This window comes from Rhea pennata, chromosome 2, assembly GCF_028389875.1.
Source record: "Rhea pennata isolate bPtePen1 chromosome 2, bPtePen1.pri, whole genome shotgun sequence".
In the NCBI taxonomy this organism is placed as follows: Eukaryota; Metazoa; Chordata; class Aves; order Rheiformes; family Rheidae; genus Rhea; species Rhea pennata.
The window spans coordinates 47,700,410-47,724,141 of NC_084664.1; the positions used below are offsets into that span (position 1 = coordinate 47,700,410).

At 39.4% G+C, this 23,732-nt stretch overlaps 1 protein-coding gene across 1 annotated transcript in view; it reads right to left on the bottom strand.

The window, feature by feature from the left end:
- Positions 1–7,578: 7,578 nt before the first annotated feature.
- The window catches only part of CPNE4 (copine 4), a 182,320-nt gene continuing 166,166 nt past the window's right edge, over positions 7,579–23,732 (bottom strand). The window contains exons 12-15 of the mRNA XM_062567862.1: positions 20,878–20,929; positions 16,638–16,771; positions 14,197–14,433; positions 7,579–7,756 (exon numbers count right to left, since the gene is read on the bottom strand). Coding sequence (XP_062423846.1) covers positions 7,625–7,756; positions 14,197–14,433; positions 16,638–16,771; positions 20,878–20,929 — 555 coding nt within the window. The 3' untranslated portion in view covers positions 7,579–7,624. The remainder of the gene's footprint in view (positions 7,757–14,196; positions 14,434–16,637; positions 16,772–20,877; positions 20,930–23,732) is intronic.

Consider the following 23,732-nt stretch of genomic DNA (forward strand, 5'->3'; position numbering starts at 1 on the left):
CCTCCCCCGAAGGGGCGGGGTCTCCCAACGGTGGGCGGTGGCGGCCATTTTAGGTCGTCGCGGGGGATCAGTGGGAGGGTGGTTGTGGGTTGTGTTGGTCTCTTCCCAGGGGTGGTGGGTCTGGAAAGAGGGGGCAAAACCCAGGTGATGTCCTCGGAGGCAGCGGCCAGGGCATGGGGGTCTGTCGAGGCCATGCCTGGGAGGAGCTGAGCTGCCTCGAAGCCTGGCGGGGGGAAAATGCACCCAAGCAGCAGGGGGTGAGGTGAAGATCTGCGTGTGAAGGTCCCTGCTGCAGTATCTCCACAGAGGTCGTGTCCAGCAGTGTGTCGCAGGACTGCAGGGTGCAGCAGTTCTCCTGCCCACCCCTTGTAATAGCACAGGCCTTACTCCTGCTGCCAGAATTTTGTATGTGGAGTCTTGCTCCCCTGAGGCCCGGCAAGGGCAGGTTGAACGGTCAGACCTTGTGCACAACAGGCCGAGACTTTTCCTCTGAAAGTCCACGGAGAAGCGCTTTTGCAAGGACTAGAAGCCCTTGCAGTGCCTTGCTTGTGTGCTAACACGTCTGAAGTGTATTGGTATGCTGGGTAGATAACAGGAAAACTTGGTTAGGGTAATTCAGTAACCATCATGCTCAAAGGTATTACATTGTTGCTGTTAATCTCAAAATGGATCCTTAAACTAAAAGATTCTTGAAGGCTTCAATGCAGAGATGCTCTTTCTTGCTTCTGGTTTCCTCAGTGTATATGTGCATATGTACGTGCACCCACACAGAGGCAAAGGCTCCTCTTAAGTTCCGTATCAGTGTTGTTTCCCATTGACCTCTCTGAAAGCTTTAAGAGCAAACTCGAAAGTGAACATAAAAACTCCCAAACAAAACCACACATAGCATACATCAACCTTTCTCTCACATCAGTGGTCCCAGCAGCTTTGCAAAGCTCCCTAGGTTTAGTTTCCACTGCAGCATGTAGCCTCACAGCTGGAGCTGACTTAGTCTGAGGGGGAGTGCTTAGCTCTGCTTTAAACCGCGCATTGCCCAAGCTGGAGCCCAGCAAGGTGACACTAGGGCAGAGCTCAGAGACAGCAGACAGCACTGCTGCTTTACAGTCATCCTATCGATTGTTGAAAGCACAGTGGAGACACAGATTTGATTCGGCAGAGAGAGATCCTGCAGGGTTTAATCTGGCAAGTACCCAGAGGATATTAGAGGGCCTATGCATTGCGCTGAGCCTGCCTGTGTGCCATCTTGTCTGCAGGCTGACTGCCACTGTGCTTGAAGGGCAGGGAGGAGGAAGGAGGACAGGTCAGCTCCCCACACACGTAAGCACATTGGCACTTCTGGCTGGCGTATAGACAGCATATTGTTATATCTTGTGTGTCAGATACCAAAGTCCTTAGGAAGTAGCAAATTGTTATTTATTCTTTTTTGAAAGATGTGGAAACAAGGCAGACAGCAAGATTAACTGAATTGCCAAGTCATGGTGGATGTCCCCAGCTAGAGAAGAGGGCTGTCCTGATGCTAGCTAGCCTTTTTGCCACAGTGTGATGCTTTTCTCACTTAGGGTGCTGCAGAGCTGAGGTGACTGAGGAGTTCGTGTAACTTAGAAGTTACTACTTCTAAGTAATACATGGGAGTGTACACAGTTCTGGAGAGGAAAGGTTTAAAGGCTCTGCTCTTTGATATTAAATTCTTAGTATTTCTTCCTTTGGATATGCTGATGCAACATCAACCTTTTTTTTTCAGTGCAGGCAGCTTTTCATGATGCTAAAGCATCATCAGTGCATGTTGATTTGTGTGTGTGTCTATATGTGTGTGTGTGTGTGTGTGTGTGTGTGGCTGGAGGGCTGCAGGTCTGAACACAATCAGATTGCAAACTGCTCTGTAATCAGTGGAACAAGAATTCAAGAGCCTCCTGAACACCACAGTAAAAGGCTTCCTGCACAGCAGTAGAAATTACTAACATTTTTTGCAAGAGAAGGAAAAGAAAGAAACTGTGCCTATCTCAAAGTAACCTTCCCTGCCAGTACACTGCCATAGGTATTTTTCAGGAAATTCATCACTGAAAAAAAGAAAATGTCACCTTTGAACCTGCAGCCTTGACAGAGAAGTTGCTTAGGTTGCACCTGATTTGGTTTGGGGATTTTCCTAAATATACCGTAAAATGGGAGGGGGAATAGGAAAAAGAGGCTGTGAGTGCAGCCAGCTGACAGTTTGCGGTGAGTGTGACAAGCAAATGCATAGCTGGCCTGACCAGTATGATTTAGATAGCTCTCTTAATTGTTGAAATACCTTCCAGTGAAATGCTGCCCCCCCCCTTTTCAGCCCACTGCTGCTTGTAAAAGTAAGACCTATGAGTGAAGCAGAATTGTGCTGTAGCGTGTATCATCTGCCCTGTGCCAAATAGTACTTCCTATAAATAAAAAAGGAGAGGGGGATAGGAGGAGGGGACCTGAAAAATGTGTCCTTATCCTAGACATTCTCCAGTTCATCCTTCCCATTCCAAATTTGTGAATGTAGCTGTGTATGCTATGTGACTTGAAATGTCCACGCTACTTAGGAATACAGGGATTTTCTCTAGTATATATTTCACTCTGAAAAAGATGGAGATATGCTTAGATTTATATAGTCAGTGTGACTGCAAAACCCACATTCCCAGATGAGAAAGTTCAGTTTGAATAACAACTTGGGTTCTTTCTAGAAGGAAGCTGTGTCCTGTCTGTGCAGCTGGAGAGCCAAGCTGAAGGAGGCAACTCCGATTTGCTCATCAGAAAGCATCCTATTGCAGTACAACAAGGGGGCTCAACAAGCCACGTGCCTTTCCATCGCAATATTCAGTCTGTGAGTAAACCCAGAGGTTGCATGCCTGCAGGGCTCCATCATGTCAGTCTGCTCAGAGACAGGGTATTCCACTTAAACATGCGTTAAGAGTGTCATCTTCACAATCGCAAGCCTTGGCTCAGATCGCTGTTCTCCACTGTGTTCAAAAAGTAAGAGTTCCTAACAGATCAAGCTGCAAGTTTCAACTGTCATTCAGTTGTGTACCTTTGATACTTGGAGACTAAAATGGAAGACATGTTTCAAAGGGATACTGTTATTTTCATACCTGTAGACCCTTTCATCAAATGCTAGAGAACACTAGCTTATCATGGTAAGAACCCTACAAGGACAGGTTTTACCTTAAGGTAATGTGTAATTAGAAATGTATTAGGGATTTTTTTAAAAAAAACTGAAGGCTTATTTTTCCTTACTTGACTAAAAGTAAAATATTTGACTCAAGAATTAAGGGTGTTAACATATTTTAGGCTAATAGAGATTATGAATATCTCTGAGTATTCTGGAACTTCAGTGTATTGTATCAGTTTTTTGAGAGACAGTAAAAACGAATATAGGATTGCAGTAGGCAGGGACGATTTTTTTTAGATATCGATTACCTCAAAAAGACAAAATATAATTTATTATAAAGGACTTTTCAGAATTTAAAATGATCCATCAAAAGGCAGTAGATGTTTGAATTTTCATTAAAAATCTGCAAGAGAATTTGACTGCAGTTCAGCCTAAAGGCAGAATGGCCTTATGAAAACCTTAGGTAGACGAAACAGGAGGGAAAAATGCCATTTCAGAGTTGTGTTCATATATTTAATGGTATTACCCTGTACAAAGCCCATACTATCTTACTACACTGAGTAACCTGGAGCAACGAGAATAATATTCAAAACCTAATTAAAAATCCTTTACCGTATGGCTAGTTTTGCCTTCTGTGCATTCTTCTATATCAGCCCACGCACTATTATGTTTTACATGCTGGAATCCTTATAGATTGAAAGAGATTTCCAACTGATTTTTGAATATCATGGAGGTGCCCTTTAATACAGAATTAGTGATCCACATCACCACAAATGATGATTTAAGTTGGGTTGTGTGAAGTCAACAGAAAGATCTGCAAGATCTGCAGTTCTCTTGAGAAACTTAAATAGATCATTTCCATATATGAAAATGATTGATGATTTATATAACTCAGCATACAGTAACTGTTGAACAACCATCTGTTGATCTCTGCATTTTACATGATGCTACCTTGTAGAAGCTCCTATAACTCCTCTGATAATGAATCTCGGTAGCTAACCAACACCGCACAACCACAGACATTTCACAGATCACAGAGGCAAAGATCATATGTCCTAGAACTATTTCTCTAATTCCTGAATTTTTTTTGCTGAAAGTTTTCTTACATGGACAAGAGGAAAACAATAGCTAAAATCTAGGGTTTTGAACTCCAAGATAAATAACTGCTCTTAATGTAGACTTGAAAATGCTGGCATAGCGCAAAAGAGAACTAGTAGAATGGAGATTCTCCAGCTGTTTCAGATATTCACTGCTCTTTAAATTTATTTCTGTAGTTTCTTATGGGGGAAAAAAGGAAACAAATACGTGTTCCAGATTTTGAAATTTGAACTGTCAAAAATTATTCCAGATTGGAACATACTAATGTTAATATTTCCCTTCTCCCCCAATGAAAAATAGATAAATTCAAGAGCAACCAAATGTTTCAAGTTGATACCACCACTTAAAATAATTTAATTTCAAGAGGAGCTATTAATACAACATTTGCAAAAAGATATGTCCATAAAAATAGATATTTCCATATAATATAACCACTTAAATGTATCCACATGCCACTAATAAATCATTTTGTCTTTTTTCCCTGACAGTGGATGTTGTCAGAAATGGTTTGTTTTCCCAAAATGTTTCAATTTCAGAAAAATGGGATCTTTTTAAATATAAACGTGAGATTTTTCAGACAGAACCAGAAAATACATTGATCAGAAATCCCGACATAACCTTACTATGACCCTGTGCCCCCCAAGGCAGACATTTTCAGGACTGGAGTCAGTCAAGCTAAAATATTATGTATCAAAAGAAACTAATCATAAAAAAAAAAAAAATGGACCTTCTTCCTCTCTCATTCTGTCCCAAAGAGTCACTAAACAAATTACAAATTCAGAAAACAGGAATATTTGGTAATAGAGGGAGAGCTGCGTTATGCCATTTGTCATACTGACTAGCAAAGTAATGCTATAACTCAGCTAAGTGCTCAAAATGCTCTTTGGCGGCCTAAAATCTTTGAATTGAAATAATTTCTGAAAAACATTTTGCTGAATGAAAAATATGTGCAATAAAAATGTCAAAGTATCAAGAAACAACCAAACCATGGAACCATCCAATCCACAGCATCCTTAGAAATGAATTTAATCACATGGTCTTCATCAGGTATCCTCCCACTCACCCCTGAAGGGCCACTGATACACTTTCTCTACTGATTAGGCTTGAAGTGTGTACTGTGCACCTCACAGAGTAGCTCCTCCTGATCAGAATGGCAGTGGCTTCAAATCCTTCAGTCCAGCTAATAATAAAGAAAATGCTTAACCCATCCTCAGCTTTATCTCTTTAAATCCATGTGTGTAAAGTAATATTCTTTATGTGGCAAGAGCACCGTTATCTCTCTGAGGGTCTCAAATCCCTTTTCAGGTATTAAAATTTCCCGGTACCATTGTGAGAAACTCAGGAGTGCATTGCAATAACCAGCATTTTACAGATGGATAGGAAATCTGAGGTGCAGCAAAGTTAAACAACTTGCCTAAGATTACAAATTACGGTACTGGAGGAGCAAAACATATGCAGTCATTGACTTTTCAGTCATGTGTTTTAACAGCTAGAAAATGCTCCTTCTGAGATTAGGGAAGAAAAAGGGTGGGGAATGGGAATAAGAAACGAGAAATGTCTTAGATCAGAAATAAGATACATTGGCAGAATGGTGCTTGAGATATTAGGAAAAATCATAGTGGCTACTAGCTGAAATTCATCTGCAGGGGGACAGATATACAGTCTGCTGCGGTAAGCCCTTGAATGAACAGTCAACTATTAAATGAAAATGTGGTTTTGAGATCTATCAGTTGGGACATCTCTAGACAATTTATACCTATGACCAAGTAATATTGGCTGCCAGGTGTCTCTGCTGTTCAGTAGCTGATCACCGAAAGGAATCTTTACTAGCAAGCATGAAATATTCCAATGCAGGGTATAGATGGAACAGAACTGAATGTACTGGGAAGACAGCCCCATGCATCCTGGCTGCATTACCTTCATTTTATGGTACCAAATCATCAGTCAAAGCTGAGCCTGTGGAATTACTTTAAAATGAGAACAAGGAAGCTAGATTTCTACATTACCTGCAAACTCATTTTAAAATACATATTTCTAAAAAAAAAAAAAAAAAAAAAAAAAACCCCAAACTGCTTCTGGGTGAAATTTTCCAAAATACTCAACATTGGCCTGACACAGATTCTTCAGGAACTAGCAATAAAAATGTATGCACTTCAAGAAGAGCAGAACTGGTCCAAAGCTGTGCATCCTGGAAAATCCCACCTTAAAATTATTTTTAGACGAATCTTATCTTTAACTTCTAATAAGTTACACTTTTTCACTATTGTCTTTTAGCAGATTAATAAGACAAAACTCAAACACTAAGAATCACAGTGATCTAGTTTCATCATTTATATACATATTTCAATGGATAAATCAATCCACTGTCAATCTATTCTTGTTCTTCTTTAAAATAGTGACTTGAATATTCTTTTGGAACAAAACCAGTCTTTCTGTCACAGTGATCTATGTATGAACTGAAGTTTCAAACTACTAGTTGTCATAAAATCAGGCCACGAAAATTTCTTTCAGAAAACGTGTCACACAGAGTTGGATATTGTATGTGAGATTAAAAAAGATACAAATGAAACAAAATAAAAAATCCCCAACATATTAGAAATCTGAGTAGCCAAAAGGCAACCCATTAGAAAGTCAGTCAGTTCACCTGGATTAAGTAGGCATATTTAAGACATGCAATCCTGATGGACCATGCCCTCCAAGCCAGATCTGTTCACAGCTGCAGTCTAAACCCTTCATCATAATTGGATGTTGGAGGGTTCTGAAAAGTTGCTAGTCAGGCCTCAGACTAAGTGGGCATGTTTATAATGTGGGTACCAACGTTATAAGTTGCTAACATTAGAAATGTCCATGCTTTTCTCTTGGAACACTTTATTGCCTTTTTGTTGGATTATGGAGGTTAAGAGCAGGCAATTTTGTGGCAGAGAGAGAAATAAAGACAACAACTGCAAAACTGTTGTTTTTATTTTAAACATGCAAAATACAGTTCATGCATCTGCTATTTTGAAAAATCTCTCAGTTCATAGCAGATTAAACCAAAGACATTTTGGCTATCGACTCTGAATAAATATTTCAAAATGCTTTACAGTGTAAAGATAAGAAATTTAGCAAAATTTCAACAAACCTGTATAAAAAACAGATACAGATAACTTTTTATTTCAAGGCGACATGCTGTAATGTAAAGAGTTCACTTTTTTTCTGGATGTTTTTTTCTCATAAAAAGTTTTCAACAATACAACCGCTTAACAGATTTAAGCCTTTAGGCTACACATGCAAAAAAAATGGTTATTTTAGTTAAAAATCACCAAAACGTGCTATTTTTTTGTTTGTTTCATTTTTTAAAGTACAGTAGTTGTAGACAGTAGCTTTTTTTTTTTTCTTTAATTTTGTAAAAGAGTGTGGGCAGGTTCATGGAGCTAGTGTCCTGGAAGACTCGTACTCTGACATACATTTTGGTTTTATCCCTTTGCCATTGTAATAGTCCACGACTTGGTTTGGAACTTCAGCCAAAACACTTTTTGCTAGAGCAGCTGGGGATGCCTGCAGGAAATGGTAGAAAACACAAATGTTAACCTGACACTGTGCTAGAAGTGCCAATGGGTTTTACAATCATTGGTGCCATAAGATCAAGGTAGGAATTATGGTATAGAAATGGAGAACACAGAAACTCAAAGTGAGTGGCAATATTGCTGGAACTTCATTTTGCAAGTCAGTTTGGGCTCAAACCTGTAGCTGCCCAAAACTAAGCTAAAGCCAGGAGTACTCTGCATGGGTTCCAGGTCCATCTGGACTGTTCAGAGCTGAGGCAGCTGTTGCCCCAAACTTGACTGCAGTCTGGCAGAGCACCATACTACAATGAAAAGGGCTGCAACGACTCCATACATCAGTACTCAATGAGGAAGCCTGCAGAGTTTAAGTTGAACATGAGTTCAGATCTCAGTAAAAGGGAGATCTTCATCACCTTTCTGATCTCTGTCTTGAGGCTCTGTCATGGTGTTCTAATGGCTGGGAAAGTTTTAATTCAAATGAAAATACTTTTGTTTTCATTGGAATTAAACCATGTTCACCAGAAGGCTTTGTTCCTAGGCTCTGAAGACCTTCCTGCAGAATATAAATGGTGGGTGTCAACCAGTGGCAGCTCTCTGTGAGACCTGCCATCCCTTAAATATAGAGATGGCCAAGGGCTTTAGCCCCAGACAGGGAGAAGAGCTACCCCCTAGTGCAATGAGAATCTGTGTCCTCCACTGACAATATACAGTTGCTGCCTCATGCCCTGATGATGCTTCATTTTAAACAGTGGGGGTCTGTGGATGTGTTGTGGGCAACTATTACCTGCACATGTGGCAAGGTTGCTCTCCAGCCCCTGTACTCAGCAGTGACAGAACTGGACTTCTGTTCTTTCTTGTAGCTCAAAAGCACTCTGCTGCCCCATATTTTGGATTTGGCTGTTTCTAAGCATTTTGGTAAAGCTGTTTCCAATCCCCCTTGAGCCAGCATACCTGACCATGTTCCCCTTTGAGCCCACCACAGAAATGCAGTAAAAATGCAAATGCTTACACTTCAGTATTAGAGGTTTAAATTGACATTTATCTCCAATTAGAGTACACATGGGTCAGACATGCAGCTCAACTGATGCACAGTAACTCCTCAGCCTGTGATTTGGTTGTGTTCCTGCACACAAGTACTTCTTCCCACATTAACGAACACTCCCCTCTTCATTGACTCTGATATTTTCACCCCAAGTTCAAAACCATCTTATCACAAAGTAGCTGGACTGACTGATTTTTTGCACAACTGTCTGTCATAGGGCTCAATTCTTATACTTTCTGAGTCTCACAAATAGGCTTACGTAAGACGTGCACAGTTAACTCACTGCTATTCATAGGCACACTAATCCAGGAATGCAGAACGGAGAAAGGGGTATCATAAATTCCAGCACCAAATATTATATTATAAATGCAAAAACATTGCTAGTAAAAGTAGAAACAAAACTTATTCCACCAATGGTATTGAGTGAAGTGTATGATTAGTAAGGACTGGAAGGAGCCAGTGTTTCCTTACTGAGACATTTATACCCAAATGTTTGTGCAGGCAAAAGTCTGGAACATTTCTGCATAAACAAACCGACAAGGCAGAACCCATACTTCGCATGACAGAACAGCAATTTTTCCCAGGTGTTACACAGTAACAGGACCCATTTATTTTAATCCTTCAAAATAAAATTTATGGGCTTTCCACAGGTGCTCTGCTCTCACCTAAGCCTCTTACTGAAATAATCAGAAAACATCCACTGGGAGTCAGGCAAACAGCTAATTTCTATGTCACTAGTGAGAATTAGCTCCCCTCAATGTGCCAAAGCTGCATATACCCTTAACCTGCTTGTCTGTCATCCTACCAGAAATATAGCCCTACATATAGGATAAAAACAGGCAGCAGAGGAAGAATCCTGAGTCACCACCACACACTACCTTACTTTAAAAGATGCTGCACAGTGGCACTTGCCATCAGCTTCTCTGGATCACATGTGTAGTCCACATGTCTGAAAACTGGGCCAACACTGATCTCTCTGTATGATCTTCCTGCTGTCTGTCCCAATGTCGCATCCCTTCCTCCCAAGTGAAGGGTTAGTCCCTCAGACCACCAAAGTGGTCAAATGAGCCACAGTAGTGCCCAGATACGCACTCCTAGCCCAGCATGCATGTGAAATAAAAAGCCCTTCCCTGAGGCTTAAGCTGACACATCACTATGCCGAGAGGTGAAGCTGGCCAAGTGTGGTCCCACCTTCGGTTGCTCCAGGGTAGCTGGATTGGCTTAGTGCTTAAGTGTGAACACAGATGACCATTGCTTTACAGAGTTTCATCATGGCTGTGATGTGTGTTGGTCCTAGAGCTTTTGGTAGTAGGGTAAATCCCCAAACTGGGGTGATTTACTGTCCAATAGCCCAGACTACCTGTTACTGTGTGTATCTTTGTGACGGCAAAGCACTCCCACTTCTAGGCCAGGCAGTGCAAATCAGCTTTTCTGTAAATGAGAATCAGAACCAATAACTTCTGAGCTATAAAACTGTCACAGGCCAATGCTGCTGTGTAAAAGTTACCTTTCATTGGGTTTTTAACCTAGATGACACATTAATGTTTTACTCTAACATTTTTCCAGCATTTAAATGCTATGCTTGAAGAGCATCCTAGGAATAAACACCTCAAGATTAATAGTTCTCAGCTGATGGCTAATACACAACAATAAGATCAGCTGGCAGCAGGAAAATAATCCCCTTTGATGATAATTGGTATCTGTTATAAATGACTGTTGATTCACTTCCATAGCCTCACAATGCTTAATCTTTAATTACAATGCATAGTGCAAAACATCACTCCTTGCAGTGGTAAGAGCTATGCTTTCCACACTCATTTGTGATATGCGTTAAGTCACAGTTTTTAGGTTTTGTGATTAAACACATTGTAGAGAGGAATACAATCCACTTACATCATCAGATTTGTGCATTCTAACAGCAGAAAAATTCAATTCTTAGAATATCAGGATATTATAAAAATGGATTGAGACAGGTGATTTTCCTCATTTGCATTTCAGTGACTGTGAGCATCACTGCTCTACAGTTTTGGGTGAAGGACACTCACATTGCTGGGACAGTGATAATTACAGAGAGCAGAAGTTCACTTGAGTTTATAGAAAACATTTTCCCTCTCGTTTTTTTGTTCCTCTGTAGTGAGTTGCTCACGTCACCCAATATAATATGGGACAATTTTTAAACAAGTGGTTAACCTGGTTTTATCAAACCTCTGCAACTACAGAATTTGCTAAGAATCACTACAATTTTTTTTTTTTTACAGCATCAAAGATATTCCTTAAAGAGGGATAGTCAATAAGGCAAGATGCTTTTCTGAAGTACTCCTGATATACTATATCATGTAGAAGATTAAACCCTTATGATAAAGCTTTCTTTTCTATCTTCGGTCTTAAGCCAGCTTAAGTGGATATGAAGTTTTAGGTGTAACTGTAACTAAGTGAAATGAGTTAAATGCCTATAGGAGTGCCTTGCTGGATCAGAACCTTCTGTACAGTCAAACTCACCAACTTAAAGGAACAGCTTTTGGAAATACTATTTTCAGTCTCTTTGCATAGATATGAGATTTTGATTTGCAGACTGACCTGAGAATTGAAGTAATGAAAAAATTATTTGTGTTGACTCCAGATGAATTTTGCTGTTCTGTTCCAGCAAAATAATAAAAAATTAGTCACATCCCAATAGTATTTTCTTCCCTCTTTCTGTCAGTAATAGAAGTAATACAGATTTAGGCATAAATATTTCTTTATTTATTTATTTAACAGAAAAGTCCATAAACCCTACACCACTTGATATTTAATCTTTCTATTGAAATCTTTCAAAATTGTTTTCTACTTAATACTTCAACATCCTAAGTAACAAAATTGAACACACTCTGCATTGACAAATGGGATTTGGTTTTAAAATAAATATATCCTTAATTAAAACTGTCAAATGTAATATTCTGATTTTTGATAATTCTCTTGCATGACCAGAACCAATCTGACAAAAAAATTCCCTAAATTTGTGTTAAATCTGCATTTTTCTGTGGGGAAAGAAATTTTGGAATCAAAACATTACACTCATTTCTACCAAAAAATTATTTCAGTAGCTGGCCCAAAAGGCATAGCCTTTTATTTGTGCTGAGGATAAATAAGCAAGTTAGCTGTGAATGTCAGTTTGCTCAGGAAGATATTATGTGGGATACTTACACAGTAAAGAAATTCAACCAGGAATAGCGGCTGTTATGGGCATTCACCCATTACACTGGCATTTGTTGAAATGCTGAAAGATCTCAATAAACAGACTACATATCAAGCTGTATAAGATATATAGGCTGTTGTGACATTGCAAATACATTATGCATCCCCATACCTATATTATCTCTGCTACCGAGAGAAAGAGGAAAAAAAATCTCTCTATTTAACAAAAGCACTAACTTTGTAAGATTGCTATCCTTTCCTAGTACTGGGGAAGTTAATCTAAAACAGCTAAAAATAATACCTACTTGTCATTTGACCAATACTAGCAATTAAAATCACACTTAGAATCACTCACAAGTTAACACTAGAGGCACAGTATATTCAGCACCCAGGCAGAACTGCAACTGTCAGCCTTAATCTTTTCAATCAAGGATGATTTCAACTTTGTTATAAAGTCACAAAGTGAAACTAAAAATAACAAATGCAGCTGGCTTTCACAGTTCCTTGCAGAAACATATTTTCAACTAATTGAAAGTAGGTCTAGCACCATCCCATAAATAACCTGCCTCTCAACACTTTTACAATAGACTACAGTGCAGCACTACACACTGTGATTATCTGTTGAAGGAGAACTGCAAGCTATGAGCAGGTCATGCTCATACTTTTTTACAGCAGATACTTAATAGCTCACTGAGTGGCATCATTGATGTATAAATGTATATATCTACAGTTCAGGGGCAGTTCTGCAGCCATTTGACATTGGTCCACTGAACTAATGGCACAAGGTGCACTTTACATCATCGGAGGATCCATCCTTTACATAAAGGTAGGGAGAAAAGAGGAACACAGGTATTTCTCTTATTCCTCAGAAGAGTTTGTAAAAGAAAGAAGGGTGTCTAGCTCTAAGACAAATATGGCAAAATTGTATTTTGAAGAGAGAAAGAGAACAACTCTTGAGTAGAAAGTATTTTGGAAGACTCAAAAGTAAAAAAAAATCTCATGTGGTAACAAGAAAACACAGAAAAACTAAAGAAGTGTAAGGCCTGCAAACCCATTTGGAGGCCACAAACCAACTCAGAGTTGAAAAATTTCATGGGACAAATCAAGCACTAAGGATCACTAAAGCACAAGAGCAGTTTGGAAAGGGTAAACTCAAGAGGAGAATGAGAGTCAGAAACACTGTGGGGTAAAGAACTTTTCAAATCAAATACTGAAAAAATCCTTCTTGGACACCATGATGAGTAAAAAATGGTAGGCAGAACTATTTTAAACATAACAGACGGAATGAGGGGAAGGTGAAAAGAGGAAGAGAGAAAAATGGAGGGAAAGGGAAGTGATCAGCACCAGAGAGGAACACAGCTGTAATTCTGTGCCTCCCTGTGGAGGAAAAGGGCCCTGGAAAACCTGTTTGTGCAGGGGAAAGCTCCTCTGGTGGGTTAATACTGTCTGCACCCAGCTGCTGAGAAAGTCCCTGAGGATATATGCTGCAATGGGGAGGCGGTGACTGACGAAGAAAGTGTACACGGCCAAGGGATTATTTCAACTTTGGCAGGTGAGTTAATACTGGGTCTGTCGCTTCCTCTTTTCCAGAGCATCTCCTACACCATGCTGGGCTCAGGCAGCAAATGCTGGTTGAAGGCATAGTCAAGATTTTACTAACACCACTTTCTTGGATGTGTTCCTGTACAGAGTTTGGGACAGGGTTTGGAGGCAATCAGGATGCTCTAGGTGGGTAGCTCTGCCTGTGAGGACTTATGGGGCTGAATTTCAATATGAAACAGTTTCGCAGGGAACACCGTGAATGCAAATTCACAGCAATTTCAGCTCTCTCTGGAAAGGAAGCACTGGTGCACATGTGGGAATGGAGGGCAGAATGCAATGGCCCTAATATAGAAGAGATGCAAAGAGAATGGAAAGAAAGACTAGGAAAGCTAAGTCAGGGAGGAAAACCAAAATAAAGTAGAAAGTAGAGCAATACAGCACTCGTATTATGAGGTAAGAACTGGCACCACAATTAGTACAAGGATTTTGCTCCATCTCTTGCTTTCCCACTCTCCCCAACTCAATAATGGAGCACATTTCATTTTTTATTTGTTTTTCCCCCTTTCTGAGACAATAATGCCATAGGCTTATTCAATATTTATTCCTATCCAAAGTTAAGCCCAGCCTGAGGGACCATCCTACCCTCTGTGGAATTGGTGGAAAAGTCAGCTTACATGCTTGAAGTTCCTAAATGGCACAAACTGGACGATGTCTCGAAGCACAGGCTCGCCTTTGGGAGACCTCAGGATCCCATCATCACCATCCAACATCTGCATGTCACTAAAATCGGCGTTCCCCACCCCGACAATGATGACCGACATGGGGAGGTGAGAAGCATGGACAATGGCCTCTCTGGTGTCAGCCATGTCTGTGATGACGCCATCCGTCAGAATCAGCAGGATGAAATATTGCTGAAGTTGTTGGACAAGAAATGAAAAAACACGTAATTCATGTCATTAGTTAATCTTTCAAAGCTGCTTGGTTTTTTTAGTATAAAATGCTTCTGGTAATTGTCACCCATGGACTTTTTAAAATAGAAGAAAGCCTTTATAGTGGCTAAAACATTAAGTGCATTTTGCAGGCAAACATCCTAAGCTACTAATTTATCCTCTGTTGAGTTTAGCTCTAGTTCAGGCCATTTCCAGGAGCTGAGAGAGCCAAGGAATGCATAGTACAGAGAAGGAGGTTCCTAGCTGCTCGGAAAGGGAGAGTTAGGACTTTGGCTGGGAAGCCTGGAACAGTCCTGAGCTTCTCACTTGCTCTATTTTCCATCTGCTACACAATCACTTCTGCTGACAGTTTCTGATTACATTTTTTTTCCTTAGGAAACAGTGGGAGGCAGAGAGGAATGGGTTACTGAAGCATTTCAAGCCTGTAGGAGAACTGTCAGGGAGGTTATGACAGCACTTTGCAGAGGAGCCTTGCTAACAGGCAAGTGGCATTGGTGCAGCCCTCTGAAAACTCAAAGTTAACCCACTGGTGTCTGTGGGAGAAGCACAACACCAGTGTAGGTCTATTGCACTCTGCAGAGTATTGGGGTCTCTGAGGAGATGAAGGGCATGTGTATGTGCACATGAGGGAGACTATATCCATATTCAGACTCTTCATACAGAACCCTGAAAAGAGGTTTTTCTCATTCTCCAAAGGAGAACAAGCAATTTTGTGTGCTTGTCATTTCATTCCCAAAACACCAAGGTCCACTGGACTGGGATCAAATGGGCTGTGATATCTTCACTTGGTAATAGGGAAGAGCAACCCTTGCTTGGCTCCTTTACGAATTGTTGGGCAGCTACAGTCATTTAACAAATGTAGGTAAATAAAACAATGAACAAGTCATAGAATTTGGTCACTGCGTATAAGCAATACTAACACACAAAACATTAGTCTATGTATATTCAGCTATAGCAACTCACACGGGGTTTATTCATTGCCTCTTGTCATCAGAAACACAAAAAAGGCAAGACAGTGCTATAAATTAAATTATTTTTCAAATACAGAGTGGGGAAGTTTAGGTTAAGGAGGATGAAGTAGCTTACTCAATGTGACATATTAGTTCAGTGACAGTACGGGGAACAGAGTGAGGCACCTTAAGATTAGGTGAGTATGGAGATTCAAAAGAGCAATTCCCCATTCTGGGACTGGGACCCTACATACTATTCAAAGTCCTGGAAATAGCACTGATGTGACAATCACAAACCCAAAGTTCTGAACAGAAAAGCTTGGGAACTGCTGCCACAGACTTAAAATATAGCTCACCACATGAAGAAAGCTTAGGGAAAGCTCCAGCCCTGGTGATGAGTTGCATGCCAGTTTAAAGCTCTATTCTATTCCTATACATAGTCATTTTTCCTGCTGAGGTATGCAAAGATTTCTTACACCCTTGACTCACACATCATGGCTATTATTTATAGAAGTTTCGAGCTCAACGGCTTACATACTTTCTCTCATTCTCCCTTTCTCTCATTCTGTCTGGAAGGCAGAAGAAGAATAAGCTTAAGGCATTTCAATAGCATACATTAAAAACATCACCTATGCTTAAGTTTTTTAGCTCCAAAAAGCTGTTGTAGGTTTTGTGTCAGATATAGGCTTACAGACTTGTTTCTTGACTTCTAAAAGGCATGTAGTACTTATTGCATGTCAGTAAGAGCAAATTGACAACAGTATCACTACAGTTTTCAAAGGAAGAGCTGGAGAAAAACCCTAGGCGAACACAAAGAGTTTTAGTACAGCCTCTGCAAGATATTCGAAAATGGGCAGATTGTGGAGGGAAACTTTCAAACTCATCTCCTGGTCTGATCAACATTTTTAGGGCTTACCCCTACATTGTTGTACCTCAGTGCTGCTATTTATGTTTTCTTGGTGAAAAACTGGGCATTTCACAGCAATAAGGTCTAAAAACAGGAAACAGAACAGAGGGAGAAGAGTTTAAAGTTGTAAATGGCATGAAGGTTAGATATCCTGCTCTAGCTGACAGAGACTGAAGATGCCCTCTGTGAAGGCAGTTAATGAAAACTGCTAAGACATGATTTGCATACTTTAAAAAGCACTGTTGTGATTGTCTAGAAGAGATCCATCATACAGCAAGAAAATACCAAGCACAGCACAGTGCTCATACCGAGGCTTCCTTGGTGTTTGTCTCCTCCGATGCTGATTTTGCCACCTTCTGGATGATGGGAGCAATGTTTGTTGGCCCATACAGCTGCAGCTTTGGAAGGCAGCTCTGATAAGCCTCCACAACTCCTTGGATTCCTGGCAGGAAAAGCCACACAAATAAGAGGCAAGTAAGTGTGGAGCACATCAGCAATATTCTGCTTTTTTTAAGTGTAAATAAAAGGCAAGTCCTTAATGAATAAATACAAAATGTCACTTAATTAGCAACGACTAACAACTTCAGGTAGTTTCAGAGAAGCTGTCTCCAGCTGCCTTGAACCTAGCTTGCAATATAGAATTCATTATGACATGCTTCTCCTTCCCTGCAGATTTTAATGTGTATTTTCCAGGTATCAGCTTGCAGTGTAATAGGCTTCATCCTTCTCAGTTCAAGGTGTAAGTGATCCCTTGCTGATCACCATTCATGCTAAAAGAGCAAATACAAATTAGAAACCCTTTGACATGTTTCTCTCCTTCTCTTCAGATAAATATTTATTTCTGTTTACCATGGTAATTAAAAACAAATTCATCTTTTGCATATACAATTTGGAGCTGTTAAGGAATTCAAATACTTGACTCCCCAGTGTGCTAAAAAAATAGTATTTCACAGTGATTTTACATAATTGATTAATGGCTGAATTTGACCATGCTTTGCAGTCTACAAAAACAAAACAAACAAAAAAAAAACGTTTAGTCCAGAAGTTTTGATGGAGAACTAGTTTTTGTGGGGTTTTTTTTCTTTTTTTTTTTTTCATGATATATAGCCAGACCACGAAGAACAGAATTCTGTTGATATGCTTGACAGATCACAGACTGGGAATTGCTGTTTTCAGTCATTGAGAAAAAGGATTTCTGGAAGTGCTGCACATCAGCTTCCACATGCAGAACTCCCAACTTACCAGACCTAAAGGATTAGAGGTATAAAGCTTGAAAAAACCATGTCAGATTGAAGAGCTTTGTAAGGGATGCTGAAGAATAAAACAACTTCAGTAAGATCCTAAGCCAGTCTCAATTTTCACTGAGTTTTCTCAGTCTTCACTGAGACTAGCTTACTTAGAAGCTTTTAGTCAATTATGTTTACAGCATATATGGATGCAGACCCATTACTAACAAATCAGAGAGCTGTAATTACTTTACAAAGACACACCTGAACCTCCTAGATTGACAGGCTGGAAAACAGTCTTCTCTCTTTATAGAACATTATGAACATATTTTTCCACGGCAGTGCTTACAGACAAAAGAACACTCTCCAATTATATCTATGATTGGCTAAAATGTAGACTAATGTTACAAAATTTCCGTTGGCAATTCCAGTGACTAAATTACATATTGGGAAATTGGCCCTTTGTTAGCTCCCCATTTTAAATCTGCTAAGGACTTCATTACATGTACTTACTGATCTTGCATGAAGGCCTCATAAATCTTCACTGAGATGATGGTGAGATGCATTGCTTTTTGTCTTATGCATTTAAATAGTGTGAGATAAATCTTATTCCCATCGTTTCACACAGATTTAGCATAGTTTGTGTCAGAGAGTTGCTTTCAACTTGGAAAAAAGCCTAATATAGCCTAATATAAACTATAAACTATAACTAATTTAAACTATAAACTATAACTTGAAGAAAAGCCTAATATAGCCTAATCCATTAAGATATATGAGCTGCTTACTTGGCAACTTACTTTTCTTGTACCCTTTTGTTTTAAATTAGCCAATGTGCATCTTCACAGTTCAACTCTTAGTGTTTTCAGTTGCAGTCCATTTTAATAGCTGTATGTATGTGTGTATATATATATATACATACATGCATGTATACATGTGTGTGTGTGTATGTATTTTGTATCTATATTAAAACAAAGCCTGGCTTAAGTTAGGCTTAACTTTAGGGCAATTTTAGGCTTAACTTTAGACCTCAGGTACAGCTCACTACTTCCATAGAGACAGGGATTTCATTCCTCAAAAGTGAATCAGACATACATTTTTTTTTTATTGGACCTCAACTCTGTTTCTTGGGTCAAACCAAGATGCTCTGCAGCAATTTACCCACGTTTTTTTGACAAGTATGATAAACATTCCAAGGAAAAATAGTGTTGAAAAATAGTGCACTTTCTCTCTCTTCCATGTTGCCCCCAAAAGCAACCTCTCTTCACAGCCTGTGTTGGTGCTACTGCACTCTGTGCCATCTAATTTAGTGAGAACATCTAGGAAAGTCAGAGACACATCACAGAACAATTGGCTATAGGAACTAAGCAAGTAGCCACGACAGGCAGGTAATAAGCAAGCTGCAACAGATGATTAAACAGCATGTTTTCTGGTCTGTCTCCTTTTCTTGCCTTCATCCAACTGGATATTATTTTAAAAGGTATCCTTTAGGAATCTAGGACAAAGTAAGTGCTTTTTGTTATCTTTTAGATGTTCATAAGAATATCTAAAGTAACGTCATAAGTCAAATTTCTTCCCTGGCTTTCTGTTGTGTCGCAACCATCTTTCTATCGCTTCTTAACCCTAAAACTCCTCAAATGTGATGGGTTAACTTACCAGATAACTGAGTCTTATGCAAAGAATGAATCAAGCTTAAGTATGTAACAAATATGAACATTGACATAAGCCAAGGCAAAGTTCATGAAGCAACTCCTTGATTTTTTACGTCCTTTCATTTCCATAGTTAACTACTTTTGCATACATAGTATAGACAGTAAATTCTTTACTTACAGAGTGTCTATCCAGCTTCTAGCCTGATGTTGGTACTACATAGATGTGACAGCCTTTTCAAATATCATCCACAATATAAATCATTATACAACAATGTCAGGATAATAACAGAATTAGCCTTGAACTTCAAAGAGGGAGGAAAGGAGGGGACTAAAAATGTTTTCTTCATATGGACTGATAGCGTTTTTTTCCTGACTACGGCAAAAATAATACAATCTAGATTTCCTACAGCACCAAAATATCCCATCAAGTTCCAGGAGTCTGTTTAGACTGGGAAACAAAGCTATATTCAAACACTATTGTGCATAAATATATTATCACCTAAGTGCTGACCACTGTTAACTGAGATGTTTTAAACAGATGATGCCCTGTGTAGATGCCCACCTGTCTGTGTTCAGAATTAGGCAAACTAGTACATTTCAAAACATGATTTCTTTGTTTGGTCAAGACAAAATTCAGAGATCTGTTCTGCTTTTCCACCTCAACCCCACACCATTGGTTTGACTAAAACCTCAGCTCCAAGCTGGCTCACAAACTTACAAACACATCTAGATGCATACATCTAACTTGAACTTTTTTAATTCCTTAAAAGCATTTTGAAACACCTCTTTCAATGTCTGGATGGCAGCAGAAGGATAAAGAGGAAACCTGTGGAATTTAGATAGCAATGACCATCTGACAAACACTCTCATATGAGTATTAGTTTGCGATTACTTGGTAAACTATTTAGAGATTGTTGTCCTGTTCTCATCTTTTACAACATGTGAGGTGAATTGTGGCAGAAGACTCTCTATAGAGTGAGCATCAGTCACTGGAGAACCTCACCTCTCACACAGAAGACTTAAGGCAAATCTGCTAAACAAATCTATCCTGTGACTACTGAGAATTAGTGACTATCCCTAGAACACATCAATGTCTTATGCTGTATTAAGACAGGCTCCTATTGGCATCCTGGCTGCCAATGAAAATGTGCTTCTTTCTATCATCACAGCTGTCCTCAGCTGCTGCCCTGACTTGCTGGGCTGACTTGCAGCAGGCTACTGTTGCTTTAGGTCTTGCCAGAGGACTGGCTCCTACGAGAGGAGAGAGGGTCTTTGATCACAGGTATGCAAAGTCCAATTTTGCGTGTCCTACTTTCCTTGTGATGCTGCTCCTCCTTATGATCATACCCTCCTATGATGCTGCTGTAGCTGAAGACCTGAAACAAATCTAGAAAAGATGGATTCATTTTCAGAAGTGCCTAGTAATTTTGGGAAGTGCAAGCGTTAAACAGCCAACTTAACATACTTTTAAAGGGGTCTGTTTTTCAGAAAATAAATGTGTGGCACTTTCTAAGGTTTCTAAAGCTATCTGTCAGGTTTTGAAACTTTTGCCTGTTTTCTTAAACAGAAAAAAAAGCACTTTTACCAATACTCAGGGGATACTATAAGAAATACAAGAGCATTTTGCATACAGAAAAACTACAGCAATCAGTCTGTCCTGAAGTTAGTGTTACCTGCACATTCAGGATTGTCTTCATTGAAATTGATTGCAAAATCATGAGAGACCTGCAGAGGAATGGAAAGGAGAGACAATAACTTTAGTTTAGAAAAAATATTCCGAAGAGACTTGCAGTTAAATGCCCTCTACATTCTTTCTGTATTAAACAAAAGAGATTTTTCACATTTTCTGGCATTAAATGTGAAATACAGTGTGAGCTGGAACTCCTGCAGAAGTGAACTAACAAGACTGGAATCAAAGTTGCTAACAACAACAAGAAAAACAAGAAAAAAGCACATAAACACCCAAGTACATGAGAATACCCACAAAACCCATGTCAGGACTGAGTTACCAATGCCAGCCACAGAAGAGGATCTGTATCTGAGGAGAGGTTTAAATGCAAGCTCTTCTCAGCTCAAAAACTCAGGCTGCAGGAGAGCTAAAGAAGGTTGTGTTGCAGCATTATAAAACTGTTGACAGCACAAGCCCAGCTCCATTTTGAATCTTTCGTTCACATGTGTGAACAGCCATGGAACTACTGGGGAAATAATTTGTTCTCCAAAGAGATCAAAAAAGTCATGTGAACCCATTACAAAATAATGCTGTAAGAAATGTACGGAGTCTGAAGTGGTTAAGAAATTAGAATAGGTTGGGGGGAAATTAATAGGAAATATACCTAAGACTCATTTTTTTTCCCTCAAATTTAGTATGTATCCTATTCTCTCCCTCACCACATCCATCTGTGATAGAATAGCACAGAGCTGTTTCTAAGAGAAATGACTGAATGCAAAGAAGTCACTGATTTTCAAATGAAATGGGTGTTGTTTCTTTAGTGGCTTGTGAAAAGAGTACATTTCTATATGCATAAATAATGCACGACAGTGTAAGTAAGTCCTGGTTTTCAGCCTTCCTTTGTCTGTCCATCACTTAGAGGTCTCCAGCCACAGCACAAATCTCTCAGAACTGGAAATTTCTTCAGAAGCTCTTTTCTGGTTCTCAGGTTTGTTCTTACCTGCACTTCTTTCCAGCGTCTTTTTCTGCTCCTTTTTTCTCATTACTGAGAAGGCTTGATTCCTTTTAATCCCCTCAGTTCTTAAGCCTAGTCTCTTAATTTTGTGTTTAATTGTCTTGAATGAAGCCCAAATTTTGTTTTGCAAAGCACAATGTATATATACATGTATATATTTTGGTTTGCAAAAAAACAGATACAGCTGAGAGTGAAGTAGGCAGTGGCAAAATTTAGTCATCTGCTGCAATAATACATACGCGTAAGGTGAAGTTGAATTCAGGTATGTCATCCCAGATTCATACAGGTATTTATAAAGCTAACTACAATTCAGTATTATTGAGAATTTATAGATCTCTGTAAGACCTTCAGAAGTGCCAGCAGTTGTAGACATATGGAAGGCAACTTGTTCCTGTACAATAGAACCTGGATTATTTGCAGGAAGAGATTTATTTGTTTGCTGTTGTTTTATTTGATAGTTTAGATAACTTCCATTTCTAGGACACAGACAGCACTGAGATCAGTCTATAAATAGATACTACATGCAGAACACAGGAATACACAGGAACAGTAAACACTTTCTTATGCTGTTTGATAGGATGTTAAATCCATCAAACTCAAATCAGTCTAATTCCCCACAAAGTGCATTCTCAAATGTGTCAGGTCTAGTCTCTATCTAGAACTAATCGTAAGTTTTATAATCATTGATATATTTGTCCTGCAAGTGGCTTTTAAAGGGTGCATTATATAAAATGAGGTAGAAGAGACAAGCTTCTGTAACAACTACAGGAATGCATTGACAAGCCTAATTGCATTGGCTGTGAAAGTCAAAATTTCACCATAGGACTGCACTTGTTTACTACCATGCATACCAAATACATGATTATAGAGAAGATTCTGTAAAGGCAAAGTGGTATAATTTGGCTCATTATACCCAGAGAAAGTTTTCCAATAGAAAAATAGGGGAATAATCAGAATTTCCCCAGCATATGCCCATCTTACTCACCACAGTCATGCTTATCTTTATTTATTAAAAGGTTAAATAAAGCAGGACTTCTACTATGGTGGGAAAGGACTGAAGCAAAAACTCACTGAAGAGTCTGGAGCCAGCTCAGATCCATTCAGAAGTCTGGTATGTCTATACCAAGCATCAGCTGCCTCTTTCAAATGGTTTTACATGGACTGTTCAGGCTACCCCACTTGCCCATGAAAGATAATGCAGAAAGTCACTGCATACATTCCTTGCTGAGCAGGCACAGAAGAGCAGGGCTGTCAGATGTGCTTCAGAGGTGCTCCAGAGCACTTCTGTTTGGCTGCTCTGGATGTCTCTGGACACATTTTGTCCAGCTGGTATCTGCCAGGCTCATGACTAGCTGCAGGCCAAAGGTAATTGCAGCTGTCAAGAATGGTTATATGAATTTTCACTCACTGATGATTTTCTTTTTGTTCGATAGCCTTTCTACTTCCTTCAGGCTTTCTGTATTTTGTATTAACTGCATCTCAAGAGCAAGAAGGATGGTGATGCGTGTATATGTACTGCTGCCTGATTCTTCCAGAGATCTTTAGTGATTTTATTTCTTTATTCCTAGTGCATTTGAAATTATAGTTAAAGGAATATCACAATTCTTTTCCAGAGCTGTGAATACTGTATTTCAGTTACACAATGCAAGTGTGGGCTGGATGCTTTTGTTGCTGTATCTGTTTGAGGATCACACTATACAAACAATTCATCTGGTTCAGAGCTGTGGCATCCAGGCTATTATTTCAGAAAAATGCAGGTGACAGACTGGGCCAATAAGGAAAGCCCGAGTTTAGTAAGTGTGCACAATGATCCAAAAAATAATAGTCTGAGCAACTGATGTTAT